Here is a 17598-nt window from a genome sequence, read left to right on the forward strand (position 1 = left end):
ATTAACAACAATTATTGTAGATCAAATATTCATGCTGTATGTTTTTTTTCTGATTTAGTAAGATTTTCTCTGATTTTTCACCGTCCAGATATGTTCATGATCTAACCCACTAGATGGCATTCACACCCAAAATGGTAATTTCATACTTGATCAGAAAGCGTCGTTATGGTTGACACAAAGTTCTGTAGTAATTTGTAAAATAAAAATAGTATCACGATTATTTATTTTGAGAACAGGCCAAATAATTATAAAACTGTTAGAGAAATTATGAGTAGAAACATATTAATGCTGTAATAAATCAAAGGATGTTATTCTCCAGGTTTTGAGGGAAGGCCATTGTGACGTACCTGCCAAGGCTTTCTTCTGATTGGCTGAAAGTTCTGCTGGGCACGTCCACTATAAAAAGTACATTTTCCAAATGGATTGTTTTACAGTCCATACTCAAACTGTTAGTATACTAATCTTTCTACTAATGCGTTTTATATATGATGTTTAAATAACTATATGTATTTGTATGGTTTTGGCTTGAAGAGCATATTTCAGTAAACATTTTCTTTGCGAACACATTTCACATTCCGTCAGAAATCATGTCTCATAGCTGTCGCCTGCTCTGTGGTTTTTTAATGAGCTGCATCGGCTGGACTGGTATTATAATAGCGACCTCAACAAACGACTGGGTGGTGACCTGTAAGTACGGCATGCACACCTGCAGGAAGATGGATGAGCTGGAGACCAAGGGCTTGTGGACAGAGTGTGTCATCTCTACTGCTCTCTATCACTGCATCTCACTCAACCAAATCCTCGATATACCAGGTGAGAAACAGTTTTTTCGTAAAAAATTATTTTGTTTGTATGCATCTTTTTTTTCCTTTTCTTTTTCATTCATGTAATAAAACCAATTCAACATTTAGTTTTTTATTGGTCACATTTAAATGTTTTTTTGTTTTTTTTAACTGTTTTCCCAGAATATTATTTGAGGCATTCAAAAAGTTATGTCGCATGAATTTTGAAACATAATGTAAAGCTTCGCTAATGATATTTCCAAATTATTATATTTTATTTTTAGCTTACATCCAGACGTCTCGCGCTCTGATGGTCTCCGCCTCTCTGCTCGGACTGCCCGCTCTGGCGCTCGTGCTGTTGGCGATGCCCTGCGTCAAACTGAGCCAAGAGACTGAAGACACCAAACACAGACGCGCAGTCCTGGGAGGACTACTTATACTTTTCATATGTGAGTCATTGCTTATATATATATATATATATATATATATATATATATATGGCTGTATATTTAAACAATTTCAATGGCCAATTCTTAAAGGGATAGTTCACTCACAAATCATTTATTCTCCCTCACATTGTTCTAAAATTTGTTTCACTTTATTTGTTCTAGCACTCAAAGGCCTGGTTTCACAGACAGGGCTCAGACTAAGCCAGGATTAGGCCTTAGTTCAATTAGGACATTTAAGTAGCTTTTATAAACGTGCCTTAGAAAAAAAACATTACTGGTGTGTCTTGAGACAAAACAATGGCAATGACCCAGACAGCAACATAGTGTCGGTCCAGATCCAGCCCACATCTGGTAAGCATTTGGTACCAGATGTGGCCCGGATCTGGGCCGACACTATGTTGCTGTCTGGGGACATATTTTAAGATATGTCAGTGCAAGTTGCTTTCAGTTAAAACAGCTCAAACATGCATTTTAGTCTGGGACTAGCTTAAGCCTTGTCTTTGAAACCCGTTGGGAAACAATTCATAATGTGCTGGTTGTTGCTCTTTTCAATGCATGAATGGGGACGGTCACTGAGGGACTCAAGTTAGGAAAGGAAACAAAACCAGCATAAAATAAGTAGAAAATATAATACAATTTTCTTAGAAGTACATGTAGTTCACATGGTTTGTGTGCTGTATTCCAAGTCATAGGATAACCTTTTTTTTTTAAATAGACCAAAAGTCATTATATAGTCATTAGGAATAGTTGTAAGTGAAATTGAGAATTGGATCAGTCTAATTGTGAACAAAGTGAACTGGATCGATCGATTGATTGAAAAAAATATTGTTAAGAAACTCTAATGCAAAGACCAATTGTTAGGATTTTCAACAAATGGGGAATAAATAGTGTATTTTTAAGTTAACTTTCCTGTCTAAATATGTGGATTCAACATTTTAAAGTAATATTTGCCATAAGCAACATTAAGCCTACACTCTTAAAAATATAGATTGTATGCTTTCATAAAGAACCTTTAATATCCATGGAACCACAGAAGGTTCTTTATAGTGAAAAAAAAATATTCGTGCTTCATGTAATTAAAATGTTCTACACACTAAGAAAATAAATGTTTCTTTTAAGCACTAGCTGTCACTGAAAGTTTTTTTGGGGAACCCTTTTGGAACCTTGAGTAAAGTGTTACACTTATTCAACCCCATCATTGTAATTTTAGTTTTTACCAAAACGCATTTAACCGATAACAATTGTGTACCATGCCTTGTACAGTCATTCAAATTATACCGTTTCCTGTAAACAACCCACTAGTGTATTACTCCAGAATCGAAATGACAGGAATTTATTACACTCTTGAAAATTTAGCAGTTCTAAGCAAAATGCTAGATGTTGTGTTTGCTCATATCCTCCCTGAAATCATGCTTTCAACATACAGGGCTGAAAATGTCCTTGACTGAAGTAACTATAAAACATCCAGATTTCCTACATCCTGTTAGAGTGGGAAGAGCCCGTCATGGTCAACTCTGTCTGACCCATTTTTACAGGTGTTTTGAGCTGGTTTGCAATTCTGCAGACACTAATAAAACTCCTCTAATATGATGCTTTTAAACTTAAAGGGATACTCCACTTTTTTTGGAAATAGGCTCATTTTACAACTCCCCCAGAGTTAAACAGTTGAGTTTTACCGTTTTCTAATCCATTCAGCCGATCTCCGGGTCTGGCGGTACCACTTTTAGCATAGCTTAGCATAGATCATTGAATCGGACAGGACCATTAGCATCTCTCTACTCTCATCTCTCTAAAAAATGACCAAAGAGTTCCGATATTTTTCCTATTTAAAACTTGACTCTTCTGTAGTTACATCGTGTACTAAGACCGACGGAAAATGTAAAGTTGCGATTTTCTAGGCTGATATGGCTAGGAACTATACTCTCATTCCTGCGTAATAATCAAGAAACTTTGCTGCCGTACCATGAGTCCAGCAGGCGTAATGATATGACGCAGCGCCTGAAAATAGGTCTAATAGGTTAGACAAACTTAGTCCCGGTCACGTTGGAAGTTACGAGCTGGGGACTATTTTCAGGCGCTGTGTCATATCATTACGCCTGCTGGACTCATGGTACGGCAGCAAAGTTTCTTGATTATTACGCAGGAATGAGAGTATAGTTCCTAGCCATATCAGCCTAGAAAATCGCAACTTTACATTTTCCGTCGGTCTTAGTACACGATGTAACTACAGAAGAGTCAAGTTTTAAATAGGAAAAATATCGAAACTCTTTGGTCATTTTTTTGAGAGAGATGCTAATGGTCCTGTCCGATTCAATGATCTATGCTAAGCTATGCTAAAAGTGGTACCGCCAGACCCGGAATTCGGCTGAATGGATTCGAAAATGGATTACAACTCTGGGGGAGTTGTAAAATGAGCCTATTTCCAAAAAAAGTTGAGTATCCCTTTAAGTCAGTATGTTATTCTCCATGATTATGGTGCTGTCATTATGTAGAACATTATAGTGCCCTTCCTTTTGTTTCAGCTCTGTGTGGGATGGTGTCGACAGTGTGGTTCCCTATTGGAGTGCTTCACGAGGACGGCCTGATGTCGTTTGGATTCTCCCTGTATGCTGGATGGGTCGGTTCAGCCCTCTGTTTTTTTGGCAGCTCGATGATGATTTGTTGCTCAAGGGGCGACAGCCCAACTCAGAATCCTGAAAACCACTACTACTACTCAAAACACGGTGGAGTTGCTTACTCTGGCCCTCCTATAAACAGTCACGCCAAGAGCGCACATGTGTGAGAGCGGAGATAAAGACTGGAAAAGACGAGTTTACCTCAAAAAAGCTCACACACACCAATGAAATATGTGAAGAATTTCTTTTCTACGGCCATGGTTTGACTGCAAACATGTGATTTGGAGGGAACAGAGAATTCGGTGGAAACTTGTGCTCGCAGACGTTTGAACATTAAAGGCTTTGTTTGAACAGACGGTGAAATGAATCCAAAGGGAAACAGTTCTCTCTTCCAGTTCCTTAGGCATTGTTTTTTCATAGACTATTCACACAGTATTCATTTTGCTCCTATATTTTATTTTCCAGTGACATCATTTTAAAACGTTCTTTACTTAATAACTTAAGCTTAATAAGCTTATTAGTTCATGCCGACATTTAGGAAAGCATGTACTGACAGGAAACCTGTGTGGTAAAATGACCAGATGTCATCTGCACTGTTTTCCTGGAGAGCGTCTCACAGCATCCTGTACACAATCTCCTAGGAAATCAGCATTTGAAATTTGAGAAAAAATTGTCTGTAACAGGAATCCGGGTCATTGATTTATTGTGGTGATGTATTATTTTATGCGCTTCTTTGGGAGTTCACTTCATATAATTTCCACTATGTTATGCATGTTGAGTGATATGTTCGAATTCGTCATGCGGTCTCATGATTTAACGTGTCTGAATGAAAACATGAACCCACAAAATATTCTTTTTAAAATGCAAATCGTTATTGTTTTGGCTGATGATGACGACACAAAAAAAGACAGCATTTGTGCTTGTAAAATATATGAATTTTAATATTTCACTTTAAATATATTTGTATATTCTTCTCAAACATATAACCCTTGATCTCGGTGTATTTACACGTGTTCTGAATCAGAATGATTTTACGCACATAGCTGTAGGGAAGAAATGTAAATATCCTCGTGCAAACCTAAACAAGGGTGAAACCACAAGAGTAAGACATTTCTACAAACCAACGTAGAAAGAATTTGATATTGATGTTGCAAAATATTTTGAGAACTATTAAGCTTTCACATGGAGCCAATCATAATATTTCCCTTTGAATTCAAGGGAGCGCTTGAGATTTTAGATCCAACACAGCTGTGAAGATGATGCAAGGTGAAAAGTCCACTCAATGCATCTTTAGGGGGTTTCTGCTCATGTAGTAACAACTTGCATTGGTTTTTACATTAAAGAGGCATCTTGAGTTTTTTATATGGAGGGCATTGGTACTTTAGGATCTAAGTAACATCTCAGTACTGTGCGATTTTAAATCCAGTACTGAAACAGCAGCTCACATAAGAAAGACATTATATTTGTTTTTAGAAGAATAACATTTAGAAGGGATTATTTAAAGGCACTTAAGAAGCCTTAAAAAACAGGTCTGAACATCCCTCTAGATAAGTCACTTATCCATCACAAGGTGCAAATGCATTTAACAACCTGTTTAAGATTTTTTTCACAAAGAAATACACTCAAAAATGTTTTAATAACTAGTGAGACTTGATTAACAACACTATCAAACCTAGGAAATCCATCAGTGACTGATTTTTTTAAAGTAGAATGTGCTCCGGGAACATTTTTGTTGGGACTACAACACTATGTTGCTGTCTGGGATATTAATTTAAATTGAAAGGGGTCTAATTATGCTTTTTCAACTTTAGTTAGTGTAATGTTGCTGTTTGAGCATAAAAAAGATCTGCAAGGTTACAAACCTCAAAAGTCCACTCCAAGGGGAGATATTTTATTTAACAGAATCCACTTTCTAAGAACTACAACGCTGCTAATTAATCACAACACACTGGGCCAGCTTACCAATCAGCACATTTCGTATTTCGGAAGGAGGGGCTTCATTGAAAACGGAACTAAACAACGTGTTCGGGTTGATGAAATAATGTAAAATAATGTTTTTGAACAATCAAGTGTGAAAGCATATTCTAGTACACCCCAAAAACAAAAATTGCGGTAATTATTATTATTTTTTTCCTTTTTAAAAACTCTTTTCACATTTTTGTCAGTAATTTCATTGATCCAGGAACATATTCAATTTGGAAAAATCATGGTCACCCAAATCCAACCTCTACTGCGACAACAGTTTAGTCTATATTGCTCACTCCGGTGAATATTCTTCATTGACCAGCTCCTCAAAGCCTTTGTTGGTCCTGCCTTTACTTCTGTTATTGTGACTGTTGGATGGTCTCTGTTCATCATCCTGCTGCTGGTACTGATAGCCACGCTCCTCAGCTGCCCAGCCCTGGTACTGTCCCTCCTCTTCGTCCATCTGAGGAGGGAGGTCTTCATCAACATTGAAGCTGTCGTCGACCTCCGTGTCGTACCTCTGGTAGGAGCTGGCGTGAGCCGCTTCCTCTCTCGCGCTGAGTTCCAGTGAGCTGTTCCACATCCCATAGCTAAAATAGATCAGCACACCTGTAGGGTGAAGAGATGGGGTCAGGTAAGGCCCGTTCACATCATAACTAGAATAATACATTTTAATAATTGTTTTGATAATATGAGAATAGGGAAGTCCACAACATCAGATTTTTTCCAGATGATGAGCAATTAAAACATTGACAGCCAATCAGAATCCGTTCGACTTTAAAGAGCTCAAGCATTTAAAGCAGCAGATGAGATATCTTCAGCATGTGCTTATAATAAACAAAATATTATCATACGTTGGTGTGTGGATGCTAATATAGTTATCGTTACAGTTATCTTTATAGTCATCGTTTTTGGTTTGAACGGCCCTTTGCAGATGATTGGGAATATATGGAGCATATATAAAGAGAAGACTTGGCCTACCTAGTGAGCACCACACCACAAAGCGCACCCAGGTGATGGTGGATAGTTTGAGCATGAGGTATATGTTCACCAGCATGGCAGCTGTGGGCACAAAGGGCACACAGGGCGCCATGTAAGGCAGCTTTTTAGGGTTCTCAGGTTGTCGAAGAATAATAACAACCAAAGTAACCATGAGGATAATTATAGTCATTATAAAAGGCAATATTGCCCAGCGGGCTCCTCCTGAAACCCGATCGAAGCCGTAGATGACGAGCATCCATAGAAAGAAGGTGAGGATGAAGAAAAGGAGAACGCAGGAAGTAACAGTACGTCCTGTTGCAGGAGTGGGCCTATCGCCCACATTCGGCAGGCCCAAACGCATCCGCATAGTGTAATACTGAGACCCCAATAAGCGTTTCAAGAGACCGGAGTCGTCCGCCTCAATGCCATTCTCTCCAACACCGAAGCCAGAACTATCCGACTGGTAGCCCCCAGAATCCGACTTTTCAATCAGTGTTTCGTCGTCTCCTTTGGAGGGAAGGTTCTTTGCTCCACAGGGGTTGTCGGCATACCCTTCTCCACAAGGTGAGTTCATGTCCTTCTCACTAGCCACCATTAATTCCTCTTTTCTCTTCCGTTCCTCCTCTTCCTGCTCTGTGAGGAAACTGGTGAAGCTGTCTTTATCGGGCTGATATCGCAGAAGTAGCACACACACCGACACCAGCGTGTAGGCCAGCAGCGTGCCGATGGACATCATCTCGATCAGGTCTCTCAGACTCACCAGGAGAGCCAAAACAGCAGCCAGAGACCCCGATACAGCACAGGCCACCACGGGGGTCTCTGTGTGGGGACTCACAAAGGACAGGAACCTGGCATACACACAAGCAAACTTAGGATGAAATGTCTGTAAAAAATAAGCATATGAGCATAACAAGAAGAAAAGAAAGGGCTGTGTACATATAAAAGACTTTATATTAACCAAGATAGTGCACTCCTATTGATATGAATAGGGGAAACTGTAACACCCGCCTTCTAAATACAACAGGCAATTGCCACTAGAGTGTATTAGTACCTGCCCACTTTTTCAGCAGTGTTGGTTCCAGGATAATATTTTCCATTCACACCCAGACAGCAACATAGTGTTGGCCCAGATCTGGGCCACATCTGGTACATGTGGATTCCACGCCACATGTAGCTACCTGGAGGCATTGCAAATTTGGCTGCTGAGTGAACTGACTTCCCTTGAAACTAATTAATGTACCTGAAGAGCAGACCATCTCCCGCCATGGCATAGATGACTCTGGGCATCGGGAACAGAGATCCCAGCAGGCTGACGGTGAGTCCTGCAACAGCACCCATGGCTACGATATACTTCCCTGCCAGGAAGCCATGATCGGCAAACATTTCCATGAGCGGAGCATCTCCATCAATCAGGTTAAATGGCACCAACAATGTCAGAATCACACTCACCTAAGACATACAAACAGGTACAATTTTTATTATTTGGAAATGCAATACATTGCATGAAATGTCCTCTGGAAAACACTCTCATTCCAGATTTCATTTATAGGTGTGGCTGTGGATGGAGGCTGTAGGATGAGTCATCCAATTCCATTGTACACTAAGAAAACACACGTGACTCGTTTAATCTGTCTCAGGAGGATAAAAAGTAATCGCTTTCAGATTAATATTTGAAAAAGAATGAGCAGAGGTATTCAGCTCTAGGGATCAGGACTGGGCCTCGGGAGATAGAGAACTTAAATAAATCTCAGCTCTAAAGTGCTTGAATTGAATTGTGTGAATGTGCAATGTAAGCTCAAATACTTGCATGCAGTGTCTGTCCTTTAAATATTCCCGCATAGCAAATATCTATCTATCTATTTGCAGTGCATTTACATTATGAATTGATGTAATTATGAAAAAAATTTGTTGTGAATGAATTGTTATAGAGAATACTGCCTGACAAGCCCCAGCCAACAAGATAATTGTGACAATAATGAGAAGAAACTCCATAGAAAGACAAATTATATGCAATTTTGTTTTCTATTTTTAACTATTAAAAACTATGGCTGTCAGTAATAATAATCATGATTAATCTCACAAGTCTTTAGAAAGCAGATTTAACTATAGATTAACTTTATCATATTTGGTAAACTTGTTAAAAATTATTGTGTTAAACGTAATGAATTATTATCCTAAGTTCACATGCAGTTTAATACTGGAGTGTGAGAGGAGTCGCTGTACTCACAGAGACGTACGCCGTGAGACAGGTGACGAGAGAGGCCGTTATGGCATATGGAATGGAAGTGTCTGGACTCTTGGCCTCTTCTCCAGTGGTGGCGATAATATCAAAGCCAATGAAGGCGTAGAAACAGGTTGCAGCTCCTTGCATGACCTACAGAGCGCACAATATTTACTGATCTCTATAGTAGGTCATTTTGCTAAACATCCCATTCAATAAAGACATTTTTCCCCTACAGTTAACATTCTTACCCCTGACCAGCCATAGGGAAGAAACCTCCCATCCTCCCAGTTGGCTCCAGAAAGGAAAAACAGTCCAGCAATCACCATGAAGACCCACACGATCAAGTTAATAACATTCAGCACATTATTGAGGCCCACAGAGTTTTTCACCCCTAAACCCACAATCGCCGTCACCAACATAGCGATCACCAGAGCCAGCAGGTCTGGATAAGATTCTTCTCCTTTACCTGATATGAGACGCATGGACAAATAAATGAGCTGTGTGATGAACATCAACATTAAGAATGCATAAAGACCCCATAAACCACACAAACTATTTGCGTAGCATCATTACTATGAAAGACGCTCACCCAGGCCATTCAACGTTCCAATATGGTTGATCATGTAGCGGCTGATGGTGTGATTGGCTAAAGAGTCGAACATGCTGCTCAGAGCACTGGCCCCCGCAGCTGTACCAATCAGATACTCCAAGATGAGATTCCAACCAATGAAAAAGGCCACAAATTCTCCCACTGTGACATAACTGTACGTGTAGGCAGAGCCTGTTGTCTTGGGCACTCTCACTCCAAACTCAGCATAGCAGACCCCTGTGTGATGAAAACATAATATATAATGAAAGTTGACCATGTTTTTATGTTTACAAAGTTTTTGTCAGGGTTCTGTCACTTCTTGGTTTTGTGACAGAGCCCTGACACTCCTGTTTTGTCTTGTCTGTGTGCCTTGTTTCATGTCATGTTTTGTCTTGTGCTGTGTTGCATGCAGCTTGTGTTTGTCACTGGCTGCATGAGTGCTTTCATGTTGTCATGTTTTGTGTGAACACGTGGCTTATGTCATTACCTGCGTGTTCATGTCTTGTTTTGTTGGGGCACATGGCTGGTGATTTGTGTTTGCTGGCCATGTGCTCATGTGTTTCCTTGTGACATGTGTCCATTGTCTAACCCCGCCCATCTTGTTACCCGATTGATTCCTTTGCCACACCTGTCCTCCCTCGTTACATGCTTTGTTTGCTCTCCCTATTTAGTCTCCCTGTGTTTGCAGTCCTGTGCTGGTTTGTTGTTGTATGCACATTGTATGTTTCCAGTCAAGTCCAGTCCAGTTCTTCTTATATTCAATAAATACCCATTGTCCTGCACTTGAGTCCTCGCTCCTTTCACCTACCCAAACCCTGACAGTTTTATTGGAAACATAAAATTATTTATTTGTATAATTTATATTGAAAGTATTTTTATATAATAATACATTTATATAATACATTTATTTATGTGGAATTTGATTTATTAAAATGTTGATTTCTAAAAATGTATTTGAAAATTGTAAACAAAGAAACCTTGATTGTTTGGTGTTTGAAATAAATTCAATAATAAATTCAGCATTTTATTATTTGTATTATTTTATTTTATTACTCCATTACTGGTTCTTGTACTGACAAGTCTCAGTCTAGAGGGTAGGATCTGGTCTAAAACTGGGTCTTGATGGGTCTGGTTTACTCTAGTTGGTTCTTATTTATTTATTTTTTTATAAAATACTTCGTCAAATCACAATTTCTGAAGGCTAGCTAAAAGACCCTATAAAGCATAGATTATTGCTGTGGGTTCATGAACTTTAGACTTAAATTTGAAGAATTTCAACTAAATAAAGCAATGAAAACCTCATCACAGCTGCCTGTAACTACAGACAGGTGGGGTCATCCCGCCCTTAAGGGCACATATGAAAAACATAAAATATGCTATTTTAAAGTCGACAGGAAAGATGAGAGGCCTATTTATGTTAGAGCACCAGCAGTGATTTTTTAACGCTCTAAATTGCTAAATGTTTATAAATTGTTAACAGTCATAAAGTCTCACCTGACAGAATGGACGCCACAGCTGCAATGATGAAGGACAAGATCACTCCAGGTCCTGCCATTTCCTTAGCAACAAGCCCGGCAACCACATACATGCCAGTGCCCACGCAGCTGCCCACACCAAGTGACACCAGATCCACTGTAGTGAGCACACGGGCAAGTCTGGTGCCATGCAGGTCATCTGGGCCCTCCAGCATGGAGTCCACAGGTTTAGTGCGCAGGATTCGTGAGTGGAGTCCATACCAGGACGACTCCCACTCAATTCTCCTGGGGTCCAGTTTAGCAAAGACAGCACTCATCCTCCACAACAGGAAGACTCGGATGAAAGAAGGGTAAGGTTTGTCCTCTCTTATGTGACAGTGTCACCTCCCCAATCTGTCGTTCCAGGTGTTTCCTCTAAACTTGTCTTGTATGACTGTCGCCTGCTTTATTCTTTGCTCCTCTCTCTCTCTCTCTCTCTCTCTCTCTCTCTCTCTCTCTCTCTCTCTCTCTCTCACTCTCTCGCACAGTCTCAGAGAGGATCCATGAGCTGATCAATCAACATGCTCTATATTGAATCAGCAATGACTTCCTACAAAAAAAAGGAAAGCAAATTACATATCATCCAAAGATAATTAAACTAAGAAAACACGGTGACATCATGTTGGGTTTAATACTGCAGAGAAACATATTCCAATAGCCGAACAATAGAAAGTGTCCCTTCATTCATTTAGGTGAAATGTTGCTATGGTGGCACGTCTCATTAAACTTGCAGATTAGCATATGGAGAGCATCAGATATCCAGTGGATATTGATATACTAATAGAGAGAACAATGTGAGCAGAATGTCATATTTCAGCCTGGGGAAACAGTGCAGAAGTCTGTAAATAGAACAAAGTTGGTGCTTTAAGATATAAACATGTTTAAAATGTTGCCTGCTAATATGGTGATTCTTTCCTAAAATATAATAGCAGGTATATTTTTCTTAAATTAAATAATATACTTATACTTACTGCAATATGTATATGTGTGTATATATATATATGTGTGTGTGTGTGTGTGTGTGTGTGTGTGTGTGTGTGTGTGTGTGTGTGTGTGTGTGTGTGTGTGTGTGTGTGTGTGTGTGTGTGTGTGTGTGTGTGTGTGTGTGTACTAAAGAAATAGAATATGTAATATATTACAACTAACTAGAAATATATAAGCATGATTAATATAATAAATTCCCAACAGTCTTAATAAAACATATGTCAGAAAATTTAGTGTTAAACAATATTTAAGATGAGCATCAAATATCCCACTGCTCTGCTCCTTACATATTTTATAGATTAGCATAACAATATCAAAATATAACTTACTTTAGAAATTGTAATGACTTTTGAATGCCTTTTCCCATAACATTTCCAGGCTTGAAAACAACAGTTTTACCTAACATTTCCATTTCCATTTGCTGTCATCATTTTACCTCACTACTTTCTGTTGTCTATCTGCATGAAACTCATTTATGAACCGTCGTCTTCGATGTTAGTCGTACCTCAAGGCGTTCTTTTGTTTTTCCCTGCACAGATAGCATCACCACTCAGTGCTATCTTGTTTCTTTCAATCTAATGCAGGCATGCCATGCTCACTGAGACAAGCTGCAGTTGCCATCACAGACCCAAGATCTGCTGGATCTGCCTGTTGGTAATTACCAGTCCCACTGCAGGCTCTGTTCATACAACCTTACAATATCTCAGCCGTTATCAAAACACACGCCAACTGACGCACAGCTGACAGTGATTTACCAGATGATGTCAGATATACGGAGGGAAGTTATATCCACATTATCTTTGGAGTTTGATAGAGAGAGAATGGGAGACCAGACGTCAAACACTCTCAGGTGTCTCCGTAATAGTGCCATATTATAGACATTATAATTATATTGTGGTCTGAGTAACCCATTCACTTTCCTGTTTCTATTTCACCTGGCGGAATTTAGTCCAAAATGCCGCCGCTAGAGTTCTTACGAGATCAAGAAAATATGATCATATAACACCGATTTTATCATCACTGCATTGGTTACCTATAAAGTTCCGTATTAATTACAAGGTATTGCTACTGACTTATAAAGCCCTAAACGGCTTAGCTCCAGTCTATTTAACGGATCTTCTATCGCCCTATAATCCATCGCGCTCTTTGAGATCACTAAATTCAAGGCTTTTGGTCATACCTAGGATATCCAGAACCACCAAAGGAGGGAGAGCATTTTCACATTTGGCTCCAAAACTCTGGAATAGTCTTCCTGATACTGTTCGTTGCTCAGACTCGCTCTCCCAGTTTAAAACTAGATTAAAGTCGCATCTCTTCAGCCAGGCATTCATATAATCCTACAGATCAAACTACAATCCGGCCTCTATCCAATGCCAGAGGAGAACTGGCCCCCGACTGAGCCTGGGTTCTCCCAAGGTTTTTTTTTTCTCCATTAAGGCACCTGATGGAGTTTTAGGACACCATTAGGTCACTTGATGGAGTTTTTCGGTTCCTTGCCACTGTTGCCTTTGGCTTGCTCAGTTGGGGATATTTTGGGGATATTTAATTTAATTTTATCAATCAATAAATTCCTCTTGAAACAAACTTTGTTGTATTATTTTAATTTAATACTGTGAAGCTGCTTTGATGCAATCTGTATTGTGAAAAGCGCTATACAAATAAACTTGACTTGACTTGACTTAGTCACACCATCTGCTTCGATCCACCATGTACCTCAAGGCCTTCTTTTGTTTTTCCCTGCACAGATAGCATCACCACTCAGTGCTATCTTGTTTCTTTCAATCTAATGCAGGCATGCCATGCTCACTGAGACAAGCTGCAGTTGCCATCACAGACCCAAGATCTGCTGGATCTGCCTGTTGGTAATTACCAGTCCCACTGCAGGCTCTGTTCATACAACCTTACAATATCTCAGCCGTTATCAAAACACACGCCAACTGACGCACAGCTGACAGTGATTTACCAGATGATGTCAGATATACGGAGGGAAGTTATATCCACATTATCTTTGGAGTTTGATAGAGAGAGAATGGGAGACCAGACGTCAAACACTCTCAGGTGTCTCCGTAATAGTGCCATATTATAGACATTATAATTATATTGTGGTCTGAGTAACCCATTCACTTTCCTGTTTCTATTTCACCTGGCGGAATTGAGTGAATAACTGGAAATTGAATAATAGAATGAATGCCAGGTCATAAAAGACATAATGACCTACCCAATCAACACAAATATAAACTGCAATATTTTAAACAATACATACCCAATATGTTAATACTCTTCACAGATTACAGACAAATATAAAAGATTCAGGCTGACTCTCATCTTCTCTGTGTATAAATGAATTATGCAGTCTTAAAAAGGGATCTGTGATTACATTTAGTCCTGAGCAAAGAATAGGAAATAGGTTATGAGGAGGTGAGATGAATGGCATTATATATAAGGAGAGAAGTCAGACATCAGTCACAATTACACAAAATATTCCCTATTGCAGAAACAATACTGACGTCAATGCCGTAAGAGAACTGAAGGAGATGACGCCATTATTCCATTATTTACACAGAACGTTTTTGGATTCGAAAAAAAGCGAGACGCAGCGCATTGAAATGGAATGGAAAATAACGTTTTTAAAAGTTGAACCACTTTTAATGTGCCACTCATGCGGGAGATAGGCTACTGAAAAAGAAACGCGACCCGGCGCAACGGTCAAAGATGTCCGTATAACGCATGTTTACAAAAACGTTATGAAAGAAACCGTCTGTCACTCGGAAGTAAAAATTCGTCAAATTGAACAGATAGTAAAGCACTTCATTTTAGATGAATGGCATTTGAGTTTACCTTATTGGAGCTGATATGTAAATAGTAGGCTCCCCTAAAAAAATAAAATAATAATTGCTTTTTATTCGAGCGATTTAAGGCATTTGACTGGGTTTGTAAATGACTCTTAACCTCTGTGGGGGAAAAAATAATCAAACTAAAGTAGATTCAGCATACATAAAGCACTATTAACGCAGCAATAGATGATTAAATATAGGCCTATGTTAGAAAGAAATTATCAATGATAATGCAGTATGCAAATAAAGGCAAGAAAGGAGACCAAATGTAACTCAATATGCAAATATTGATGGTGGTGATGGATGTCAGCTAGAATATGTCAGCTTAAATATAACTCCTGAAAGATTTTGAAACCTAAACCTTTCTTAAAGCTTGTAAAAGTCTCAAATTGTGTATAAAACATTTTTAAAATGCAAGTTAAGTATCATTTAAGCTGAATTTAATGCCTTGTAAACTGTAATTAAAATGTGTTTATCCTGGCCATTTTTTTTCAGCACCTTGGTCAGTTCCATTGTTGTACAGCTACCATGACGCTTATGCTTCTAGTAAAGTACTGTTCCCTTAGCCTAAAGAGTATCAAATCTGGATAATGCACTTAAAATACAGATTTAACATTAGCATACCTCTAAAATAATCCCCAGATTTAAATTTGACTCTTCATTTGACTCTTCCTGTTCCTCTTAATCCAAAATATCTGAAGTATGCATGATCTAATTTGGATCCAATAAGTTATTTAACTTGTGCAACCTGTAACCTTTCCATATATAATATTGATGAGGTTCTTCTGTGGTTTGTCAAGGGAGAGCTGAAAGTGCTATACTGAGCTGAGCCATAAATGAATTGCTCTTAAAACAGACATAGCCAATACAATTTTCTCCATCCGAGCCAAAGTAAAGCATGCAACTACTCTGTCCACTGTGGTAAAACAAATAGTTCTAGAGTTCTCTTGCTCTGTGAAACAGAAATACAGGTGTCCAGTTTCAAATCCAAAACATTTATCCTTGGCAGAAAAGGAGCAAAAACTCACCGGTGGGGATTTTACACTGAATGCTTCATAATGTCGATGCAGCGGTACAGGAGGAATCCAGACAAAGCTTGTAGAGACAGCAGGGGACAATGCGGAGACATTGTGAATTATTTAGGCTCTTCTCCGTGTGCTCAGAGGAGAGTTCATTATTAAAAGATGTGTCCGCTATTCAACAGCTGCCTATTTAGAGATTCCCAGACTCTTTTAGATGGTCATTCTCTGTTAGGTTAATATGGGCCACATACTTTTATTTCCCTGATGAGATTGATGAGATTAGATTAAATGAGCGGTTTGACAGCTATACATTACCTGGACAAATATATAAGATCAATTCCAATCTTTTCCATGATGGTGCACAAAAAGCACTAGATGATAAAGGAAAACAGAACTGGACATCATACTGAGCCACAACATCAATTACTGTCATAATCAGAAAACAGACAGCTTGTATACTATACAGTTAATCAAATAAACTTGTTGCAGCACTTGTTGTTGTCTGAGAAGTTAATAAGAGCACTGACAAATTCAGCTGTTGGTAGGCTGAATAGCCTTCGCAAAAAGACATGCGTCCTGAAAAGACACAAAGCCATCAGTTTCATTATTATTGTAGTAATGCATGTCTATTGCATTTAATTCATTTTTAATTGCTCTGCCACTCAACTTCAATGGCTGAGACTCAAGTGGATCTCAGGTTGCACAGGAAACAAAAGTATCGCCATGGCGACTGAATGTCAGAATGCAACAGTGTTGCCAGATTAGAAATGTCGAAGTATCGTACCAAAACCTCAAAATTATCGTTTTTTGAGAAAAATTATCGTACACGAACCAAACACATAAAATATAGCTATTTTCCAACAATTTTATTTTCCAAATAATTTTACAGCCAATTTAAACAAGCTGTGTAATACGCTCACACTAACTGGAGGAAGTCTGGCTACTTAACTTTTTTTTGCCAAAGTGCAAAAGATATGCCGACAGTCCACATTTTGAACTAGACCATAATTAAACTATGATACAGAGAGAAAAAAGTGCACAATTAACACTAGAAAGATTCAAATTCGATCTCTAAGTTGCTGTCATCATCGGATTGTGCTGTGTTGGCAGGTGTTGTTGGTAGGGGAATCCTTTTACAGTACAGATTGGATGCCATCATGGAACTGATCTAAACTGAACTGTCTTCTTCGGCAAAACTGTAGTGTAGTGTTGACGTGCGGTCGACACCATGTGGTATGTGTGTGTATACGTGTGCTTGCGTGCAGGCAGGCGAGCCTGCGAAATGATTCGGGGTCAGAGAGAGAAGCGGTAGGATGTGTGTTTGGACGAAAGACTGAAAACTCTGAAATTATCGTACATTATGGGATTTTTTTCATTATTGATCGTACATCGTACAGAGGTCAAAATTGTCGTACAAATACGATAATTATCGTACATCTGGCAACACTGGAATGCAATGTAGCACAAGTGTTTGCAACGGTAGCTCTCGCTGCAACAGTGATCATGCTTGTTCTGCACAAACAACAATAGCCAGGTCAATTACATTTCAACAGAAAACCTTATTACCCATGCTAATTCATGTCAAACTTAGTTTCTAAGCATAATCGTCACCAGCATTAGTCATCCTACCTATCAATGC

At 39.0% G+C, this 17598-nt stretch overlaps 2 protein-coding genes across 2 annotated transcripts in view; one reads left to right on the forward strand and one right to left on the reverse strand.

Moving 5' to 3' along the window:
- Positions 1-4802, forward strand: part of cldn11b (claudin 11b) — a 5266-nt gene extending 464 nt beyond the window's left edge. Inside the window, exons 1-3 of the mRNA XM_082183781.1 lie at positions 1-813; positions 1067-1231; positions 3754-4802. The exon at positions 1-813 is cut by the window's left edge and continues 464 nt beyond it. Of these exons, the coding sequence (XP_082039907.1) occupies positions 588-813; positions 1067-1231; positions 3754-4013 (651 nt within the window). The 5' untranslated portion in view covers positions 1-587 and the 3' untranslated portion in view covers positions 4014-4802. The remainder of the gene's footprint in view (positions 814-1066; positions 1232-3753) is intronic.
- A 175-nt stretch (positions 4803-4977) lies between these two features.
- On the reverse strand, positions 4978-13882 carry slc7a14b (solute carrier family 7 member 14b). Its single transcript, XM_082183780.1, has 9 exons — positions 13793-13882; positions 12540-12608; positions 11100-11669; positions 9606-9842; positions 9265-9482; positions 9020-9166; positions 8033-8241; positions 6793-7640; positions 4978-6420 (listed from the first exon to the last, which is right to left on the reverse strand). Exons 3-9 carry the CDS (start codon positions 11395-11397, stop codon positions 6104-6106), a joined length of 2274 nt encoding a protein of 757 aa, XP_082039906.1. The 5' UTR covers positions 11398-11669; positions 12540-12608; positions 13793-13882; the 3' UTR covers positions 4978-6103.
- Positions 13883-17598: the final 3716 nt, after the last annotated feature.

The sequence above is a fragment of the Leuciscus leuciscus genome, assembly GCF_965113295.1.
Source record: "Leuciscus leuciscus genome assembly, chromosome: 11".
Taxonomy (NCBI): domain Eukaryota; kingdom Metazoa; phylum Chordata; class Actinopteri; order Cypriniformes; family Leuciscidae; genus Leuciscus; species Leuciscus leuciscus.

Coding starts and splice junctions, on each gene's coding strand:
- slc7a14b (XM_082183780.1), bottom strand. CDS start 11,397: ATGAGTGCTGTCTTTGCTAAACTGGACCCCAGGAGAATTGAGTGGGAG. Junction 9,483..9,605: donor TGGAACGTTGAATGGCCTGG/GTGAGCGTCTTT, acceptor GTCTCATATCAG/GTAAAGGAGAAGAATCTTAT. Junction 8,242..9,019: donor GTCTCACGGCGTACGTCTCT/GTGAGTACAGCG, acceptor TGTATGTCTTAG/GTGAGTGTGATTCTGACATT.